Source organism: Pteronotus mesoamericanus, unplaced genomic scaffold (genome assembly GCF_021234165.1).
Source record: "Pteronotus mesoamericanus isolate MK-2021 breed Mesoamerican mustached bat unplaced genomic scaffold, CSHL_Meso_final contig_25, whole genome shotgun sequence".
NCBI classification, from domain to species: Eukaryota; Metazoa; Chordata; class Mammalia; order Chiroptera; family Mormoopidae; genus Pteronotus; species Pteronotus mesoamericanus.
Genome location: NW_026555105.1, coordinates 25,136,909 through 25,157,248, shown reverse-complemented (window position 1 = coordinate 25,157,248; position 20,340 = coordinate 25,136,909). Strand labels below are relative to the sequence as shown.

Here is a 20,340-nt window from a genome sequence, read left to right as displayed (position 1 = left end):
AAAAACGACTTGTTGAGAAACTCCTACACCCACGTCGTGAGTGCAGCTAAATGCACAGTGTTTTTTGTCTTGTTGGTAAAGTGGGCATCCACCTTTGGAGCACGTAAATGGATAATTCTGTGACTTCTGGACGTCCAGCCACCACAAGAAGTACATGAAATATAATGGGGGCAGTCAGAAAGTAAAGAATCATTTTGTAATGTCCATCTTATTTCTTTAGTGGATTAAGGTATTGAGAATATATAGTGATGCCAATTAGGGTTTTTTAGCTTAGAGGTACACTAAAATTGTATGAAAAACATCTTTTTTTCCAGCTGTATTGTAATTGACATAACATGGCACAAGTTTAAGATGAACATGTATTGATTTGATATACATATATTACAAATTTATCACCATTGTAACATTAGCTAAAATGTCCATTCCGTGACATAATTACCACTTCTTGTGGTGAGAACATAAAAGATTTAGCAACTTTATATAATACAGTATTGTTAACCATAGTTACCATGATGTGTATTAGATCCCCTGAACTTACTAATTTTATGACAAAGTTTGTACCCTTGAACCAGTATCTCCCCATTTTCCCCACCACCACCCCCAAACCCTGGCAACCACCATTCTACTCTTTGTTTCTATGAGTTTAGTTTTTTTTAGACTACACATATGAATGACATACAGTATTTGTCTTTCACTTATTTCACTTAGCATAATGATAACCGTAAGGTCTATCCATGTTGTAAATGGTAGGATTTCTTTTTTTTTCTCATTGCTGTAAAATAAACCCATTGTGTGTGTTGCGTGTGTGTGTGTGTGTATTATATATACCTCACATCTTTATCCATTTATTTGGTGACATACTTAAGTTTCTACATTTTGCTATTGTGAAGAACGCTGCAGTGCACATGGGAGTACAGAGACCTTTTCAAAATAGGGGTTTCATTTCCTTCAGGTATATCCACAAAGCTCTACCTGTGTTTGCACCTCCCGCTACATTTTATGTTTTGATGTCACAATTTACATCTTATATCAAGTATCCATTAACAAAACTTTTTAGTTGCAGTTATTTTAACTCATCTTTTAACCTTTATACTAGAATTAGAGGATAAGTGAGACTATGGGGAATTTACATTTATCAATGAATTTTATACTGTCATATGTTTTCATGTTACTAAATGGTTAGCAGCTTTCATTTCAGCTTGAAGAACTCCCTTTAACATTTGTAAGGCTGGTCTAGCGGTGATGAATTCCTTCAGCTATCATTTGTTTGGTACCTACATATGTTTTATATGTCTGTTAAAATCGTCACTTGGTGAGCACCTTTATGACCGTTATTTTGAACTCTGTCAGGTAAATCACTATCTTTGTTTCAGTAAGATATGTTTCTGGAGATTTATCTTGTTCTTTTGTTTGGCACCTATTCCTCCATTTCTTCATTTTCCTTGACTCTGTGTCGGTGCCTGTGCTTTAGATGTAACAGCCACCTCTCCGGTCTGGACAGGTTGGTATCATGCATGAAATGAACTTCATCAGTCAGCCCAGTCTGAGCTCCTGGTTTGTCTCAAACTTTTGGGATTGCCCACGCTTCCATCTTTGGTCTTAGGGGTTCCTAAGTATTGAGGGTGTGCCAACACCAAGCCCTGCGTGTCCCAAAGGGGAGAACTGCTGTCAGCACCTGGATGCAGGCTGATTATAACCTCAATCCTCAAGTGGCAGCGGGGAAAATATTTAGTTAAGCCTCCTCCAGGGAAAAACTAGGAGATGGGCGTTTTGGAGAGCTCCCTTAACACTGAGCTGTGGAGAGAGTTGTACTGGTGTGTGCTTGTCCACTGTTGAGAACTGGTGCTTTGTTTGCTATATTCCTGTGTGTCTCATGAACACAAGCCCCGTTGACTTTCTGAGCTAGGAGTTCTGGGAAGCCATCCCTCACGTGAGAGTCTTAAAAGTTGTAGTGTAAGAAGAAGCTGAGAGTTAAGGGTCCCCTATCAATTGTCTGGCACTGGGCCAGGGGTGGAGTTTATGCCAAGAATGTGTCTCAGCCTTTTCTACCCACTTCAATATGGACATAGTCATCTGATGTGTAGAAATAACTTGGCTAGTTTCTAGATTTCTCTCAGAATGAATTGTTCCATGTACAGCTGTATACTCAGTGCATCCATGGGAGGAGGGAAGTTTAAGACACCCCCACAAATATACAAAATTTTGAAAAAGGCTAGGGTATTTGCATTTGTCTCAAAGCATTGGTTGTAAATATTGCAAGAGCAACACTAAATACTAAAAGGCATTTCCTAAAAATCTGATCATTTAAGATTTATGTTGTCCTAAGTCAGCAATTTTCAACCAATGTGCCGCAAGAATTTTTCAAACATGCAATACCTAACTATTTAGTCAGGGGCACTGACCTCTTCCCTTAGATTGTCAAATAAAAAAAAAGACAACAGCCAAAACAACAATAGCTGTCCTGTGTGAATGAATCAAAATTATACCTTTTTATTTGTCAGATAGGTAAAAATATATTTTTTTGGTGTGCCACAAAATTTTAGTAATTAGTTTATGTGTGCCATGAGATGAAAAACATTGAAAATTGCTGTTCTAAATGTTCCTGATTTGGGAATGTTTTTAAGTGCAGTTCTAGGAAGGATCTTTGAGTATCTAATTACTTTAAATATAATGTTGCCTCTATTTTTGTAAAATAGGTTACAGATTTTTTTTTCTTGGATTTAACTATGTAGCACAGGTCAGATGGCAAGAAACCTAACTCTCTGAATAGCTAGCTACTTAAAAAGCAACTGATAAACTGTTAATTCTTCCCATTAACATTTGTTGGGCACTTACTACTTTTTAACCCTTTATGAAAGTGGGCAAAATCTTTGAAGCATAGAAAATAATATCATACACCCTGCCCCTTCTTTGCCTCTTTCACAGTTCCATTGAAATACGGACTTTTGGCATTTGGCTGAGATTAAAACGAGACTAGAAAGATCCCTGACATTTAAGTTTCACACTTACATGTAACAAGGCGTTAAATAACATTTTTCAAAATGTGAATGGGCTCAATCTGTTTTAGTGTTGTCATTCTAAACCAAAAAATTTAAAAAGCAGAGAAATTAATCCAGAGGGTGGTGGGAAGGAGAGCAGAAATTTCTTAGCCTTTGGGGAGTTCTTTCCACAAGTGGGTAAAGTGGTCTCTCCCAGTTCTTTTCCATCACCTGTGAGTGGCACAAGGTAGCTAAAGCCATGTGGTGAAAGACTCAAGGAAGAGAAGAGGCAAAATAAGAAGAAATATGATTGATTTAAATCAGGGGTCAGCAGCCCTTGGCTGGTGTGGCTTAGTTGGTTGGAGCTTCGTCCCATAGACCGAAAGTTTGCAGATATGATTTTCCCAGTCAAGGCACGTACCCAAGTTGTAGGTTTGGGCCCTGGTTGAGGCAACTACAAGAAGGCAACCAGTCAATGTCTCTCTTTCACACTGATGTTTCTCTCCCTTCCTCTCTCCCTCCCTTCCTCTCTCTCTCTGAAAGCAATTAAGAATATGTCCTCAGATGAGGATAAAAAAAAAAAAATCAGAAATCAGCAAACTATAGCCCACAGGCCTAGTATGGCTCATTGCCAGGTCTTTGTATGGCCTGCAAGCTAAAAATGGTTTTTCCATTTTTTAAATAGTTGGTGGGGGAGCAAAAGAATATTTTTGTGACACATAGAAATTAAATGACATTCATATTGAAGTGCCCATAAATGAAGTTTTATTGGAACACAGCCATGTTTATTTTGTTTATGTATTGTCCCTGGCTGCTTTCGTTCTGTGACAGAGTCAAATAGTTGTGACGAAGACCATACGGCCCTCAAAGCCTAAAATATGTGCTGTCTATCTTTTTAAGAAAATATGTGCTGACCATGGATTCAAGTGACCCTTCTGGGTCCTCCAGACCTGCTGGCAGTGTCCAACATGGTTGACCCCTCTCCTTGCTGCAGTTTATCACTTGGCTTCTAGGACATCACTCTGCTGGTTTCCCTCCTGCCTTTCTGGCCTTTGTACCTCCATCTCTCATACTAGTTCCTCATCGCCTCTGAGATGAACGTTTAGAAAAACATTGGTGTACCCTAAGGGTCACCGGCTGCACCTTTTTCATTTTTTTGTCTTCTTTTTTCTACACTTGCTCCATCGGTAAAGGGATTTGGGAAATGATCAAAGAAAGAGATGTGACCATGAGGTGGCAGTAGCGCACACATGCTTTATTGTCTACTGGGTGACACCTGACAGGTCTTGAAGGTCGGGGGAGGAGAAGTCCATCACGGCAGGAACCTATCCAGAAGATACACCTTGGGTTTGCTACTGAGAAGGCGACGAGGGCAACGGAGCTCCCAGGGGGAGGGAGTCGGAGAGGTGCCTTTTGTGTTGGGCAATGTCACTCAGCAGTGTGGTGGGCAGTCGCTGGGTCTGAGAACTCTGAGGAGCAAACGTCACATTACTTATAAGGCTTGGGGTTTTATAGCTGCAAGACTATTTTACCAATGGCCAGCAGATGCCGGGTGTTGTTTAGGAGAGGTATGCAAAGCAGGTAGGCCCTAAATGGCTAAACATTTGCTCATTTGGACAATGTCTAAAATAAATGATGTGTAAAATGTGTGTGTGGCACTGGCAGGCTTTTGAGCTCACAGTTCTCAGCCTACAGTGAAGGAGATGACCCACCCAGGGGCCAATGCACAGAAGCTGTCTTCGGCTCATTTATATAACATGGGGTGATCTCCCCAGTGGGAAGGCTTTAAATACCATCTCTAGGATGATGACTCCCACACTGTCTTTAGCACAGACCTTTTCTTGAGCTCCAGGCCCATACACCCAACTCAACACTTCCAATTGTTGTCTAGTCACACATTAAACTTAACATACCCAACCTGAGCTGCCCAAGACAGTCCCTCCTGTAGTTTAACCACCTCTGTTCTCTGAGCCTGAAACCTTGGCATCATCCATGACTCCTGTCTTTCCCTCATGCCACACCAAATCCATCAGCTAGACGCAGAGTGTGACTGCTCCTCCCCACCGCCACTCACTGGCTTCTGCATTTCTGCCCTCATGTTCCCTATAGCCAGAGTGTTTTCATCATTAACTTGATAGATCTACCATTAACACATATTAATTAAAAGAGGAAATCGGTGGCCCTAGGTAGTCCTTGACTTCTTGAAGGAATGGTGGCATCTCCAGAGGTCCGAATTGCATTCTGCCAGGCACTACAGGTCCGGTGGGATTCTCTTGTTGTCACCCACATCCCTGATAGGTCATCTGTGCCTGCACACCCCCCTGCCCTGAAGTGTTTGCAAACTAAAATAAAAGCATATGCTAATGCGCGGGGCATTGGCAAGGTGGTGTGGGCCAGGAGGAAGCTGTGTGAACCAACGCCAAGCTTGGGTGCCATGCAGTGCTTTGCTCCATCTGCCAGCAGCTTCTCCATAGGAGCGATGCCCACTCTGTGTGTGTGCATATGTGTGTGAGATGGGAAAAAGAGAGAGAGACTAAGACTACCAGGCTGAAACTCTCTTGCAATTGTGACTGAAAGTTAATCTAAAAAGAATCCGGTTAAATTAACACAGACAATTATTGCTTTTATCAGGAGGAGGAGAGTCAGCCTTTCCTGGATGGTTATGAGCCATATATGATCCCCAGACTGATTTTTGCCACCTCCTGAAAACAGCTCTTAACCAGAACTGTCAAAACAGTAGAAATCAATCACATGGAAGCACACATTGGCGAGGAATGAAAAGACAGGTGACAGGAGGGAGAAGAGACTTGTCCAACTGCCATACTGTAAGAAGCTGCAGGCATAACAGTGGCAGCAGCCAACGTTTCCTGCACCATTGTGGTATAGAAGGCACTGCTCTGAGTCTTTTGCAAAAATTCCTATCATTCTCCTAACAACCAAATTAGACAATGGCCTTATTTTAATGATGAACCTGAGGTCCAGAGAGGGAAAGTAACTTGTCCAAAGTCATATAGCAACTTGGTAACAGAGTCAGTCCTGCCTCCTTACAGTAGAAAGCAGATAGGCCCTGAGGGCCCAGGGATCTTCCTGCACCAGCCCAGATGTTGTGATTCCCAATTTGGAGTTCTTCTCAATTATCCAGGCTTTCTCTTCTGCCCTAAAACTGACCATTGGCCAGATATTCCCAGGTCTCTTCAAATAACAGAATTTTTAATGCCTTTTTTTTTAGTGTGTGTGTCAAACAGGTTCTTCAAGCCTACTTAATCTTCCTCCAGCCTAGGGGAACAGATGTGTTTTCCTGATATCTTTCTCTTTACATTCTTCAAAGTTTTGCTTTTTTTTTCTTTTAACTATTGTGCATCCAAAGACCAATACATCCTAGTGCTGTTTTTTAAAATTCACTTTAAAGAATGGATTTGAAAATCCCATTCCTCTCTGTTAGCCCAAAGGAAGCAGAGAACATGAAGCTTTTTGGCTTCAGGTGAATCTTTTATTATTTTAAACAGATGCAAACATATTTTTTTAAGGATGGTAGCACAGTCATTGTCACAAGCATGTTAATTATATCGATTTTGCAGAGAAAGAATATGCTACAAGTCATGCTATTCTTATTTTCAATAGCATTCTGGCAAAAATTAAAGATATTTCTAATTGTCTCAAGCACTTAATGAATAGTAAATTCTACTTTCTGTCTTTGGGTAAATAAATGGCGTCTTTCAGTGAAGTGGGAAATAGGCGAAGCCTGTTTCTTAAAACTGCCCTTCACTCTAACAACCATCAGCCCCTTCAATTACCACTGAACTTCTCAGCTATTTTCTGTAGTTCCAAATCCATTGCAGCCAAGTTTTCAAGTTCTTTTTCCTGGAAAACACACACAGAAAAACAGAAGCATGAGGTCCCAGATTAGTTTATTTTGCTGTCGTTTAAGGCAGTATAAACGGAAAGGGGAATTTTCGATTTGCTAGAGGCTGACACCCTACACCACTGGGGAACTTGTCAGAAATGTAGATTCCTGGACTCCACCTGGATCACAAACTCTGAGGGCTAGGAATCCCTCATGATGCTGATGCACATTCAGATTTGAGAAGCACCTACAGAGTCAATATGAGGAAAAGGGAACATCTCTGTTCATCTTACCCCTCCCAGGTGTAAATTTCTGATTGTTACTGGCCACAAGCTAGCAAGTATAGACCAAAACAACTAATTTCTTTATCAGCTGTTCTTTCCTACCCGAGGAAATAGTGACGCAAAGTCAAATAACCAAGAGATGCCAGAGCACTGGTTGGTTGTCAACCTCGGCTGAACATTGAAACCTCCTGGGATCTTTAAAAAATTCCAATGCCCTGTCAGCACCCACTACCAAATGGAATCCCTGGGGGAGGCCTGGGTTCCAGACGGCAGTAGTTTTTCACGCTCTCCAGGTGACTGCAGTGTGCGGCCAAGGTTGAGAAGCGCTGCAGTAGGAGGTGGTGGGCAGGGACGTAGACAGCAGCTAGATATTAGGTGGAAGTCAAACCCAGGAGCTGCCTCCACTCTGTTAAGTAAGGGCACATTATCATGGTGATTAATTCCCACCAATGTCTCCCCATCAATTTCAGACAGCCTTGAACATGTTAACATTAACCATCCTAAGTTAATTTCAAACAAAATCCCCACACTGTACCTCTTCCTCTGTCAGCACTCCTGGGCGAGACCTGTCCTTTTCATTTTCCACAGCGTGGCGTGGGCTCAGCTGCTCCTCCGAGTCATAGAAGTCAGGATATTCAGCCGACTTCTTCCTGTAGTGAAGGAGCTGGTCCAGCTCGGCCACTCGGTCATACTGCCTTTTCAGATCTAGTTTGGGGACGAGGTTTCTCTTCTCATATCCCCAATTCACATCCTCCTCAAAGGGTTTTTTCTCCCACCAGTCATAGTTGTATTCTGGGAAGAAATTTTTCTCATTCAAGGTCAGGCCATTTCCCTCTCCACCCTCCAGAAAATTGTCATCTGGGTTATTTCTCTGAAAATGGCTGCTCTTCCACTGGGAAGGGGCATAGTATGGGTTAAGCAGCTCCCCTAGTCTCTTCCTCTTTTCAGTGGTGTGATAGGGAGCATACTGCTTGCCTTGAAGCCTAGCTGGTTCCCTATTCTCTTTAGTGTCTTGCAGGTCCTCCTGCTGTTGCCACACCCCGCGGGCTCCTTCCTCGCTGTTTTCTTCACCGTAGTTGAGGTAATTTCTGTCCTGCTCTTGCCACTCACCTTGCAGGTGCCTTTTTGCCTGGTCCATCTGGTTTCCTTGAACATGGTAGTGTCCTTCACCCAAGAATCGTTTCTCTTCATTGTCTGCAGGAGAGTAGGCACCGTGCTCCCCACTCCTAGCTCTGTGGCGGTATCCCCACTCTGGGTCCCGCTCTTCCTCACTCTCTTCACCATATCCACGTGCCATGTTGTCAAGCTCTGAGTCGGGGTGATTTCTCTTGTCCTCTTCCTCCTGGCTTTCATCACTGGGAGGCCTGGGAGCCCTGTACTTCTCACTTCCTCGGCCCCAATATCGTCCCCCCTCCAGGCTCTCGGGAGCCTGGACCCCTGTGTAACTCCTCACTTCTTCCCCATATTCGGGTTCTTCCTCTGAAGCCCTGTAGTGGGTGGGATAACGGTCCTTCTTGTCCCCTTCGCTGGCTAGGCCCACGTTTGACTCCTCAGATTGTTCACGGGGTTGTATCTGTGCCTCAGAGGGAGGGTTCCTTTCCTGAGAGGACCTGTCAGGCCTGCTCCACCCATGGTGATGTCGTGGCCTTGAGCGTCGTTTGTCCACCTCATGGCTGGCATCTTCCTCACTTTCCTCAGATTCTTCCTGGCTTCCAGGTTGGCGTTTAGACTCTTGGAGGTGTTTCTCCTGGTTCCTTGTCTCGTCTCTACTCTCTTGGCTACTCCTCTCCTGGCTGTGTGTCTTTTCCTCAGGGAGCTTGGCCAAGTGTGTATCGTATCTGGATACTACCTCCTCTTCTTTCTTAGCTGTAGCCTGGTTTCTTTTGTCATGAAAGGCATTTTGTGTCTCTCCTGGCTCTTCTAGGTGTTTCTCTTCACTGCCACCTTCCACATGCTCTCTTTTCTGATATTTCTCTCCATCCTCTTCCTCCCTGACTTCTTCCTCCCTGTCCTCTCCCTCACTCTTGTCAGAATGGAGTGTCTTTGCTTCTTTGGAGACTTGACTGTCAGAGGAATAGAGGCTCCTCTGGGGCTCGCCTGCTCCCTCTCGGCTGTGCCCACCGCCTTCTGTGTTGGCCACTGATGGGCTCTGTGTGTCCATCTCCCCTGGGACTCCCGCGTCCTCCCTACTGGAGGGCCTGTGGGCTTCTGAGGCATCAGCTGAGTCTCTTAACAATCTTACTTCAAACCTAGTGTTTTCATTTTTACTTTTCTCTTCATCTTTAACCTCTTTACCACCTGTAATAAAAATGTAAAAAGAGTAAGAATTACTTCAGGATTGCTTATGGTTCAACAAGCACCAGCCTCGGTGATTATTATAGATCCTAAGGACCCTGAAAATCACTTGAAAAATTTTTTAAGTTAATAAAGAATATACTCAGATTCCTTTCAAAAGCAAATGGTTTAAAAGCTCCTTGGCTATGTTTCAATCTAATAATAAACTCTCTGTATTTTTATTTTTTCAGAGTACCCAAACAGCATCTCTAATTGGTACTACTAATAATCAAATTGAAATACAAGTATAGGTTTATAAAATATTATAATTTGGGTGCTGGGTGGAGTGGGGCAAAGGGGAAAAATTGGGACAACTGTAATAGCATAATCAATTAAATGTAATTTTAAACAATAAAATATTATAATTTAGAATGAGAAGAAACCTTAGGATTTGTCTAGTTCAACCTCATTTTTTTGCAGACTAAGACCTTGAGACTCAGAGAGCTGTGATTTAGGACCATTCTTTCCATATTTGCTCTAAGTAGGGATGGAAAAGTGAACACTGTGGTCATAGCTCTAACTAGAATCCAGCTAAATAAAGTTAAATAGCCAAAATAAGAGATATCAGGATTCAAAGGGAAATTGAAAATTTTAAAATTATTAGTTTATCAGACTTTTGTTACCCAATCAACTGTGTAGACTCAACCTAGCAGTAAGCGATAATATAACTTAGTATTTTGTGATATAAAGGGGTGTATATTTCTCCCCTGAGAAAACTACACAGCAGGGGAAAGGCCATTTCTTCCTTCACTCAGGCCCCGGCTGTCCAACATGGTCTCAAAGTTGAGGATGGAGATCAGTATACTGAGTTATCTTTGTATTTCCATGAGTCAACTGTAGATGGTAATAATTGATATTTTAATTGAATGCTGTTTTCTCCCATCTTTTCCACATGTCAACAGCTCCTTTACTAAATCCTTGTCAGTTCAAGGACATGCCATGAAAGGAGATACGCAGTTAACACTGCCTGAGTTGTTAGCCGGGAGGTTTGGATTTCAACTCTTGTCACTGAATTCAGAGAGAATGCTTGAAGCCAAGGCTGCTCTGGGCCTACAGCTCTGGGTCTACAGCTCTGGGTCTACATCTGAGCTGTCCATTGTAGGGGCCATCAGCCCCTCATGACTATTTAGCACTTGAAATGTAGCTGGTCCAAACTGAGATGTGCTGTAAGTATAAGATATCCATCAGAGTTTTAAAACTTTGTATAAAGCAATACAAAATATCTCAATATTTAATATTGATTGGATATGGGAATGACTATTTTTAATGTATTGGATATATTTATCATAAATATACTGGATACATACAAATTATATATTAAATAATATATATTAGATACAATTAAATATATTATTAAAATTAATTTCACCTGTCTTTTTATCATTTTAATGTGGCTACTAGAAAATTTGAAATTAAATTTGTGATTCACATATTTTTATTAAATGGCTTTGATGAGTCATGTTGTACTGACATTTGCAAAATAGAAAAAAAAATGGTCTGTTTTGCAAAAGATGTCCAAGGGAATAGTGGAAGGTCTGTATCTCCCTGCTTAAAGCCCCACCTGCCATGATAACACTCTCCTGTTTTATGAGACAATTGAGATGTCCCTGAACTTTCATACCCAGGCACCTGAGGGCTGGCCTCTAACCAGCGCCTTTGCCTTTTCAGAGCCAGTGGTGGTATGTGCAGCGTTGAGGCTGGTGGGGCTGGCCTAGGAGGCCAGGTAAGCAGGGAGGCTTTGGCCAGATACTGACGTCATTCTGCGAGTCAGCTGAAATAGTGCCACCGATCAGGCAGGATCTCAGCTTCCCAGGGTAGAGGCTGTGTGGTCCCTTCCTACTGCCTGCTGGTCAGGAACAGAAGTATTTTTACCTTTGTGTGCTGCCTGTAGCAGCTTGTGCCTGAGGCTTAGCACTTCCTCCTAAATTTAGCTTTAAGCCCCCGCAGGTGAGATTAGAGGGGGACTGTGATTAGCAGCACAGTCATTGTCAATCTGTAAAACTAAGGCATAAGGCTCGTTCTTACTTTCAGCTACAAAGGGGAAAATGCTTGTTCCATCCCTATAATGCTGCAAGGATGATCAGATCAATCCAGTGAAGGAGATTCTTATACCTGTTAAGACACTGGACTACACATTCCCTAAGATCTCGTCAAGTCATAAACCAATGATTCTTTCCTACTCCCCAAACACTCATTTGCCCAATAAGTGTATGTTGGCTCCAGAGATGTGCTGGAGAGACTGACAATGGAGATGCAGAGGAACTAGGTGTGGGAGGGAGGCTGCAGGAAGGAGTCCATCCATCCAGTTGGCTGAAGGCTCCACCGCGCTTTGGATCAATTTAAGACATGTCAGCAAAGGAAACTAGAATAGGACATAAGTCACAAACTGGTAGCCCACAGGTGAATTGTTTGGCCTTAATAACATTTTTAATAAATTCTAATTCAGAAACAATACTCAAATGCCAGGAGATATGCTTAAAAATCCCAATTTCAACTTCTTTTAAAAAACAGTCCTAAGATCTGGTTACAGAGTCTGTATTTCTGTATTTCTCCACAGTAAGGCTGGAGCTGAGAGAGAGAGAGATCTGCTACTCCTTAAACAGAAACATGTGTCCTCCAGTTTGGGAGTCTCTTCCTGTCCTTCCTTATTCCTTTATGTTATCTGTTGGTCTGGCCCTGCCTGGCTTTTGAGTCTGCAGCCTCAGAGGGGCTCTTAAATCTTCCCAATCTGCATTTTATGACTCTCTGGATATGATGTCACCAGGGTCCTGATAGACTTGGGTCATTGTTTTTTACCAGTTTCCCTGGAGCTCTCACAAGAGACAGCAAAAGACCCCTTAGGGCTAAGAATCTGATCTTGGCAGGCAAGCAGAGCCCTATATTCAACAGCCCTTTCTAAGTAATCATGGTTCTTTGATGACCTAGTATGACAGACCTCAAACTTTTGCATCCATCTGGTAAACAAAGAAAAGAGAAGAAAGGCAGCAAAATGGGTATGCCCAAAAGAGTAGCCTTCAGTCCCTACCAGAAGACCTATTCTGCCCTCACCCATTCCCTGTAATGGCTGGAAAAGAAAGTTGGGGAGAAATTCAGTGAAAGTATGTATGTAGGCAGTGATGGAGAAGCTTTCAGCTCCCATGGGCCCATGGGGCCCCTACAAGCTTGAGCTCCCACATCTACTATGGTTACCCTGACACCGCCAATGGTGGATTGAGTCCCCCCGCCACCCCCTCCAGGCAACTCTTTTAGTCAGTTGCTAATACCTGCTTTTATTATTTATGCTTGAGGGTTCATGTGCAGCAAGAGCAAGAGCATTACCTTGCAATGAGAGGTTTTGAAGGTGAAAAGAAGAAAACTCCACTGTTTCTAGCCTGACTAAAAATTTAAAAACAGAGAAAAGTGTTGTGGGGAACACTTTTGTTTTGTTTTTATTTGTTTAAATCAGTTTGACTTCATGCATAAAAGAGACTGCATAGTTTTATAAAATTGATTTCTTAATATCCATTCCCAATGGTTATTGCTTATATCACTGTTCGAATTTTGTTTTCAACAGAAGCTGATTTGCATAGAGAAAACATCCCCATCTAGACTTAGAAGGTTATTGCTCTGACTCATTGAATGATCTGCTTTTACCCTCACCCTTTCCAGTTCTCAGGTCCAGAATTCTGGTACAATGTGGTAGCACCTCCCTTCAAATAAGCTCTGCATGAAAATGGCTTAATCAATATGTCATGTAAACAGGCCAGAAATATCCATGTCACCTTTCCCAGCTTCTAACTTGGAAGATCATCACTGTCAAGAGTAGAAGGCAAAAATAATAATAATAATTTTAAAATCTCCTTCTGTCCTTTCATCTTCCAACATTCCCAGAACACTCAACCCTCCTTCCTCCAATCACACACAAGCACTCCCCAGATCTCCCTGCACCCGAATGAAAGGTTGTCCTGAAAACCCAAATTCTGGAACCAAGGAATTTAAGAAATGATAGACATCTCAAAGACTATTCCCTCATTTTACTTTGAGGAAATAAACCCACGGAGGCAAGAGATATTCCCCATGGACACAAAGCTATAAAGTGGCAGAGTAGGGACTAGAAGCCATATCTTTCCATCTTCCCAGATACTAGTTGAGTCTGTATTTCCCTCACTAAGTTATATCTCTGGCTCATTTGAAGGTAAAGTGGAAGGTAAACTAGAGGGAGCAGGAGCAAGGGCCACTGGAGGAACAAAGATCTGCGGTGAGGAAACTTACTGTTTTTCAGGACTTGTCGGCACTCAGGGGTGATGGGTGGAGCGTTAGACTTCGACAGGGCATTAGAGAGGACCTCGATGATGCAGCGAGTCACCTGGAGGGAAACCCAAAAGCGGGTTGGCAAAGGCTGGTATCAGTGGGATGGCAGACTACTCAGCCCAGAGCGGCCGTCCAGAGAGGCTCGGCTACGTGACTGGTACTGATGCAGGATCCTTGGGGGGCAGGAATGTAGATTTACAGGACTGTAATGAAACTTCTAAGGCTTCTCCACAGAGCAATGCAAGAAAGAATTGGGCCAAGATCACACTGAGAAGAGAAATAAACACCCATTTCTGACAAGTTGGAAGGAAAGCGATGCGATGACACAGTTATCCTCACAGGCACTAAAACATCCAGGAAGGAGTTGAAAGCGCAGGGAAGGAGGAACATCCTTTGCCCCTATTCTCTCAGGGATGGAAATTTGGTTTTGTAAGACTATGACATCTTTTTTTTTATTTGTTTTCATTTTTTATTTTGTTTGGTTTGGTACAATAAGTGGGAAAATCTAGAGTTTAGATATACTAGTAAGTATAGATTCTAGACTTATATTTCAACTTACCATTTCATCATTGTGGCTCCTGTTATCCACTGGCATAGAACTGGCAGCTTTGAAAGAGAAAAAGAATGGGAAATGACCTCAGCTGATTTGGAAAGTGGTGTGAACCCAAACACAAAATCTTCCCCCACCCCACACATGCAACACCTGGAGAGAGGGGCAGAGTGAGAGCCGAACAGGGTCGAGGTAGCTGGGGATGATGGCCCAGGAGCTCTGTGCAGTGCATACAAACACACGCATAGCTATTTTCCCTAGAAATGTCTTAAACATGATTTGGAAATGAATGCTAAATTATATGCAGTATAAATCAAGTTTGGACCACAGAAAGGGGACATCTGGCGATACTGCTACTGTTTAGTTTCTTGATCTGGGAGCTTTCACACAGGTGTGCTCAATACATGAAAAATTCATTAAGCTGTTAACTGATGATCTGTACAGTTTTCTATATGTACATTATACTCAATGAAAAGTTTAAAATAAACCTAGTTTAAATGAAGCCAGGATGCCCTCGTCCATGCTTCTGCCCACCCAAAATGAGAAGAGATCTGTAACTCTGCCTATTCCTGTCCCCTCCCCCCAAAATCCTCCCCCAAACTCACTTCCTTTACAAAAACATGGTTGTGGCTATCTCACATAACAAATACCCCGTTTTTACCCCAGCTCTTTGCCTGAACAAGCTTGCTTATGCATCTGTATCAGTCAGTGCTGTCTACCATCCCCCATGATGTCTGCAGCCATGCAGAGAACATGGGAGGTATCTAAGTCTACCAGTAGAGCTGGTATCCGTAATACGTGCAAATAGGTGTTCAACAACTGTTTATGAGGATATTTAAGTTTAACAACTATTTATGAGGGCATTTAAAAAGAATTCATTTAAATTAAATTTCATGAGATTCTGCTTATTTTAAATCAGATGGAAGTACAAGGCCTTTCCAGAAAAAATCCAGCCATTGTTAATATAACAAGAATGGTGTGTGTGACATTGCTGTAACCTGGCAGCCAAGGAGAGTGGACTGGAATGTCCATGTGTGAACAATGATAACTTCAGTGTACTAGTCAGTGGCGGCAGTAAACACCATTGAGTGAGCGTGTGTACTGTGTAGCCACTGCATTCAAAATGATTGAGTAAGCAGAGCAACGAACAGGCATCAGATTTTGTGTTAAGCTTGAACATTCCTAGGAGGAAACTTCAGATGATTCAGAAGGCTGCAGCTATGGTAACTGGTGATTGGCACCTTCATCAGGACAACGCGCCCGCTCACACATCACGTGTCATGCAGAGTTTTTTTGTGAAACATCAAATCACATAGATGACTCAGCACCGCCCCCACCCCCAGCCCAGATTTTGTGCCCTGTGACTTCTGGCTTTTTCCAAAACTAAAATCACCTTTGAAGAGGAAGAGATTTCAGGCTGTTGATGAGATTCAGAAAAATACAACGGGGCAGCTGATGGCAACTGGGAGAACTGTATGAGGTCCCAGGTTGCCTACTTTGAAGGGGACTGAGGTATCATTGTCCTATGTATAATGTTTCTTGTATATTGTATCTTCTTCAATAAATGTCCTTATTTTTCATATTACATGGCTGGATGCTTTCTGGACAGACCTTGTATGTTTGTCTTTTTAAGAAATGCTCCAGGTGATTTTAATTTTCCAGTGCCTTCTTTTTTTTTCTTTCAAAGCTGTTTTACTGCTTTTATATATTCCCTTGACTTTGTGTTGTCTAAGCCTTTTCCACTGGACAAGCATAAAGCATTTATGTACATATAGGCTCATCACCTCAGTTCTCCTGGCACTGCCTGAAGGAGAAGCTCAGTGCAAAATATTCTAGGACCCTGAAACAAGAGAAGAGCTAGCTGAAGCAAGAGCAAAACGCTCAGACAAAGGAGATGTGAGCTACTCGAATGCAGCTTATTTATAACCAGCAACCTGACCTTTCCTCCCAAAATGTTTGTGCCCTAAGCCCCTTTAACCAACCCTCTCCAATTAATTACATATCATAAGGCTCAGCCTAGAAATACAAAACCTATTCCATTTATCCTCATTACTGAATTTTTCTTTTCTAAGCCTAGCCTTGGATCTACATCAATTGGTTCAGGAGGCCCAAAGTTATTCGGCATGTTAAAATGATTTGTAAAATGTTTATGAAGTGGCTCAACACAGTATAAAGTGGCTTAACAAGGTATGAAGACCCCATGTTCTTCCTGATATGTAGTTCAGACAAGATCCAGGTGGCCCAGGGTCCATTTGGCACCCGGGTCCACTACACTGGGCCATTATATTATACTCCAAATGGCTGTTATTTGGGAACAATCCCACTTTAGCACTTACTCTTTCCACCTGGAATCAGTGAAATCCTCTGGAAAGAAATAGCTGAGAGAATTCCTCCTGTGATAAACTGGAAGATGCCTTTTAAAAAAAATCTAGCTTTACTAAACTTCGGTATTGCTGCTACTTCCCTCTTTTTCACCCCCACAAATGTAAAATAGGCATTTTTAAAATTAATTACTGATATTACCAAAGTATTAACAGTCACTAGATTTGGAGGGAGAGAAATATTTTTCTTTTATTGCTCTAAATAGTTTGTAGCTCATATTTATTATTATAAAATAGTATTGTTTCTCTAATTGAAGCCCTTCAGAAATCTTTTGGTGGAAAGGAACTAGAGTCTCCTTGTAAAACTACATTGTACATTTTGATGAAATGTAAAAGTGCCATTGTATTTCTTCCAGCAGAATCTGTGACAACAAAACATGGTGATTCCCCTAAAGTAATTACCTTGTTTTTGTGTAAAGATTCAGGAGGTACAAAAGAAAAGCCAATGACTATGTTAAAATAAAGTAGTCAAATGGTAGAAAAAAATTGAAATAATATTGTACAATACATCTGAGAATAACATCCAAAGTATTAATATCTCATAAGGCTACCAAGGTGTCATACCAGAGTAAAAATACAGCTATAAAATAACAAGGTAAGCAGGTCTTTCTCAATGCAGAAACCATTTAACCTGGTATAATATGGCTATCATACAGCTACTGCACTCATATTAATTTTTAAAGTGCACAGTAGCTACTGTAGAAATGTGTAGGTTTCCTTCCAGAAGCTCTTAAGGATAGGAAATGAACCATATGGTTCCCTGAGTTTCTTCTCAGCCTCATGATTTTGCTAAATAACAAACTCTGCTTGAAGGTTACCATATCTTGTTTCCAGGTATTGGAAGAGGTGTGAATGGAAAATAACTGCAAATAGATACGGGGTTTCTTTCGGGGGTAATGAAAATGTGCTGAAATTTGACAGTAGTTATACAGTCTGTGAACATACTAAAATTACTAAATAATGCAGTTTAAAAGGCTGGGTTTTATAGTGTGTGAATCATAGCTCAATTTTAAAAAATTAATGAATATAATGTCTCCATTTTAGCTCATATTAAAATATGGACCTTTCTTAAAGTGTTCTTTTACATAAGAGAGCTATATGTATTTTACTACTACAGTTAAATAAGCTTCACAAATGTCCTGTTATTGTGGTCCATACTACAATGCATAGCACAGCTTTAGTCTCTTAAGCAATGCCTTTCTGAAGATATTTTTGACCAGAAAGACTCTAAATTATTCGTTTGGGTTTCTTTAATTAAATTGAGAACATTTATAGGCAATTTGTAAAAATGCAAACATTTTAGAAAATTTTGAATGTATGTAGCTTGCAATGAAATAAATTAACCACTGGCTTTCCTTTTGTCTTTTTACATTTTGGATCCAGTAATTGCTGTCAATAAAAACTTCCTATTCATGGATGACAATACCTCAAATCTAGTTAGAACCTCAATCTCAGATAAAAAATATTTTTCTATGAGTTCATTAAAACAGCCAAAAGAAACCTCCAGTTTAATCTGGTGGTGTTCTGTTCACTTCCCAATGGTCTCAACACTCCTAGTGACTTTACTTCGGCGCGCGCGTGCACACACACACACACACACACACACACACCTTTTTTTAAATCTCCAGAGCTAGTTTAAAGCTTAGTCCCACATTCTTCCACACATCAAGAAACACTGTCAAATATTTCACCCTGTTATATGTCAATTATAAAAAGACAAAAATTTCATTCTCCTAAATTGACTAAAACAATTTTTTACTACTCCAAGGATCTTTTTGTAGTTATTTTTAGAATCTATTTTTTCCTGGAATACAAAACTCAAAATATCTACTGCAGTTTCCATTCATAACTTTAAAATACATTAACATCCGTGTGAAATTACCTCTCTCCAAAATACAGAAAAATATTACATTAACCTTGTACATACATACACATGAACACACACACATACATATATTATATATGAACATGATAATAAAAAGGATGATATATACATGAAACATACTTTTATCTCATCATGTTTATATAATAACAACAAAGGGAAATATAGGGGTGCCAACTATATCATATTACATGCACTTCTCTCACTCCTTGGTTATCTGGTTTTAAAAAGTCAAACAAACACTTACATACAAATACAGAATACGACTGTAACAGTATCTCTCTAGATGGTACAGAGAGCCTGACTATTTACAAGTGAGCAAAACGTGCCTAGGAGGCACGGGCTCATGTTCTCCGTATCCACCGGAAAACTCAGAGGTGGAAAGACTGAGACTCCCCGGGTTGGGCGAGGAAGCCCTCTGGCTTTTTCCCACGTCAGACGGTGGAGCGGGAAGTTGAAGGAAAACACCCAGGGAAGAGAAGAAATTAAGAACCTCCAGCAAAAGAGAGAAACCTTCCACTCAACCCTCCTTCTCCCCCAGTATCCTCCAGCCAAGATTCCCGGGGGCCTCAGAGAGGACCGAGGCCGGCGCTGTCCGCGGTGCTGAACAACCCGCCGCGCCCACTCACCGGCCACCATCGCGGCTCCCAGGAAGCCGAGAAGCACAGCCGGCTGCATGGCCCGGGTCCCCGAATCTGCGCGGAGAAGAGGGTGGCAGCTGGACCAGTGAGGCGAGATGCGGATGTTAGGCGAGATGAAGATGCTCCAGGAAAGCAGTCGTGAGTCTTGGTGCCCGCGGTGTGGCGCAGGCACCCGTTCTTTTAAAGGGCAGGTCCCGGTCGCAGGGACGGGAGGGGGCGGGTACCCAGGAGGCGGCTCCCCCTCGCTCAGCCCTGACGTCACGAGGCGGCCCCGGGGGTGGCGGCTCAAGTAGGCGGCGATGTGCGCCAGTCCAGGCGACTGCCTGCGGCGGGTCTGGAATGCGGGTGGGGAGCAAGGTGGAGTGGAACGGTGAAGGGAGGTAACGCCAACCTGAGACCGGAGAGAGACGAGGTCCCACTTAGATTGCCCCAAATTTCTCCTCATCTTCGCCTGCCCTCGCCACTTCCAAGTCTAAAAAAGTGTGTTGGAGGCTGTGTACAGTGTGCGGGTCTGTTCAGACTATGTCCATGATTAAGTCTGTTTTGTGTCTCCATTACTCAAGGGAGGATAAGACTGCTAACAAGAGGGGAATAAACTGTAGTAAAAAAGGAAAAGGGAATGATGGCCTTTAAAACAAAAGGTGCATGGTCCGACTGGTGTGGCTCAGTGGGCTGGGCGCCTCCCTTCTTCCCACAAACTGGCAGGTCGCCGCTGGATTCCCGATCGGACCCAGGCCCGCGTTGGAGCCCGGCACCACCCCCACCCCCGCGCCCCCGGCTGGGGGCGTGGGAGAGGCAACCGACAGATATTTCTCTGGCACATGAATGTTTCTCTCCCTTTCTCCCTCCCTCCCTTCCCCTTTCTCTAAAAATAAATAAATAACAGCTTTAAAAATAAATAAAAACAAAAGATGCAGCTGGAAAATATGGAACCTGCTGATTTTTCAAACTTTTTGTCTTAAATATACCTACTCATGATCCATTCTTTCTTTCTATCTATCCGTCTATCCGTCTATCTATCTATCTATCTATCTATCTATCTATCTATCTATCTACCTGCCTACCATTCATGACCCACCTCCCCAACACACAACATACACACATGGTAAAAGTGAGAAAATCAGATGCTACAAAAGGTTTACTATAAATGTCTCTC

The 20,340-nt window shown here is 42.2% G+C and overlaps 1 protein-coding gene across 2 annotated transcripts; it reads right to left on the bottom strand.

Moving 5' to 3' along the window:
- Positions 1-6,459: 6,459 nt before the first annotated feature.
- CHGB (chromogranin B) lies at positions 6,460-19,376 on the bottom strand. 2 transcript variants are annotated; one of them, XM_054573502.1, is made up of 6 exons: positions 19,173-19,376; positions 14,290-14,336; positions 13,692-13,785; positions 8,217-9,404; positions 7,642-7,898; positions 6,460-6,839 (listed from the first exon to the last, which is right to left on the bottom strand). In XM_054573502.1, exons 1-6 carry the CDS (start codon positions 19,219-19,221, stop codon positions 6,765-6,767), a joined length of 1,710 nt encoding a protein of 569 aa, XP_054429477.1. In that variant the 5' UTR covers positions 19,222-19,376; the 3' UTR covers positions 6,460-6,764. The 2 variants fall into 2 exon arrangements, with proteins under 2 accessions (XP_054429477.1, XP_054429476.1); XM_054573501.1 differs by having other exon boundaries at positions 7,642-9,404.
- Positions 19,377-20,340: the final 964 nt, after the last annotated feature.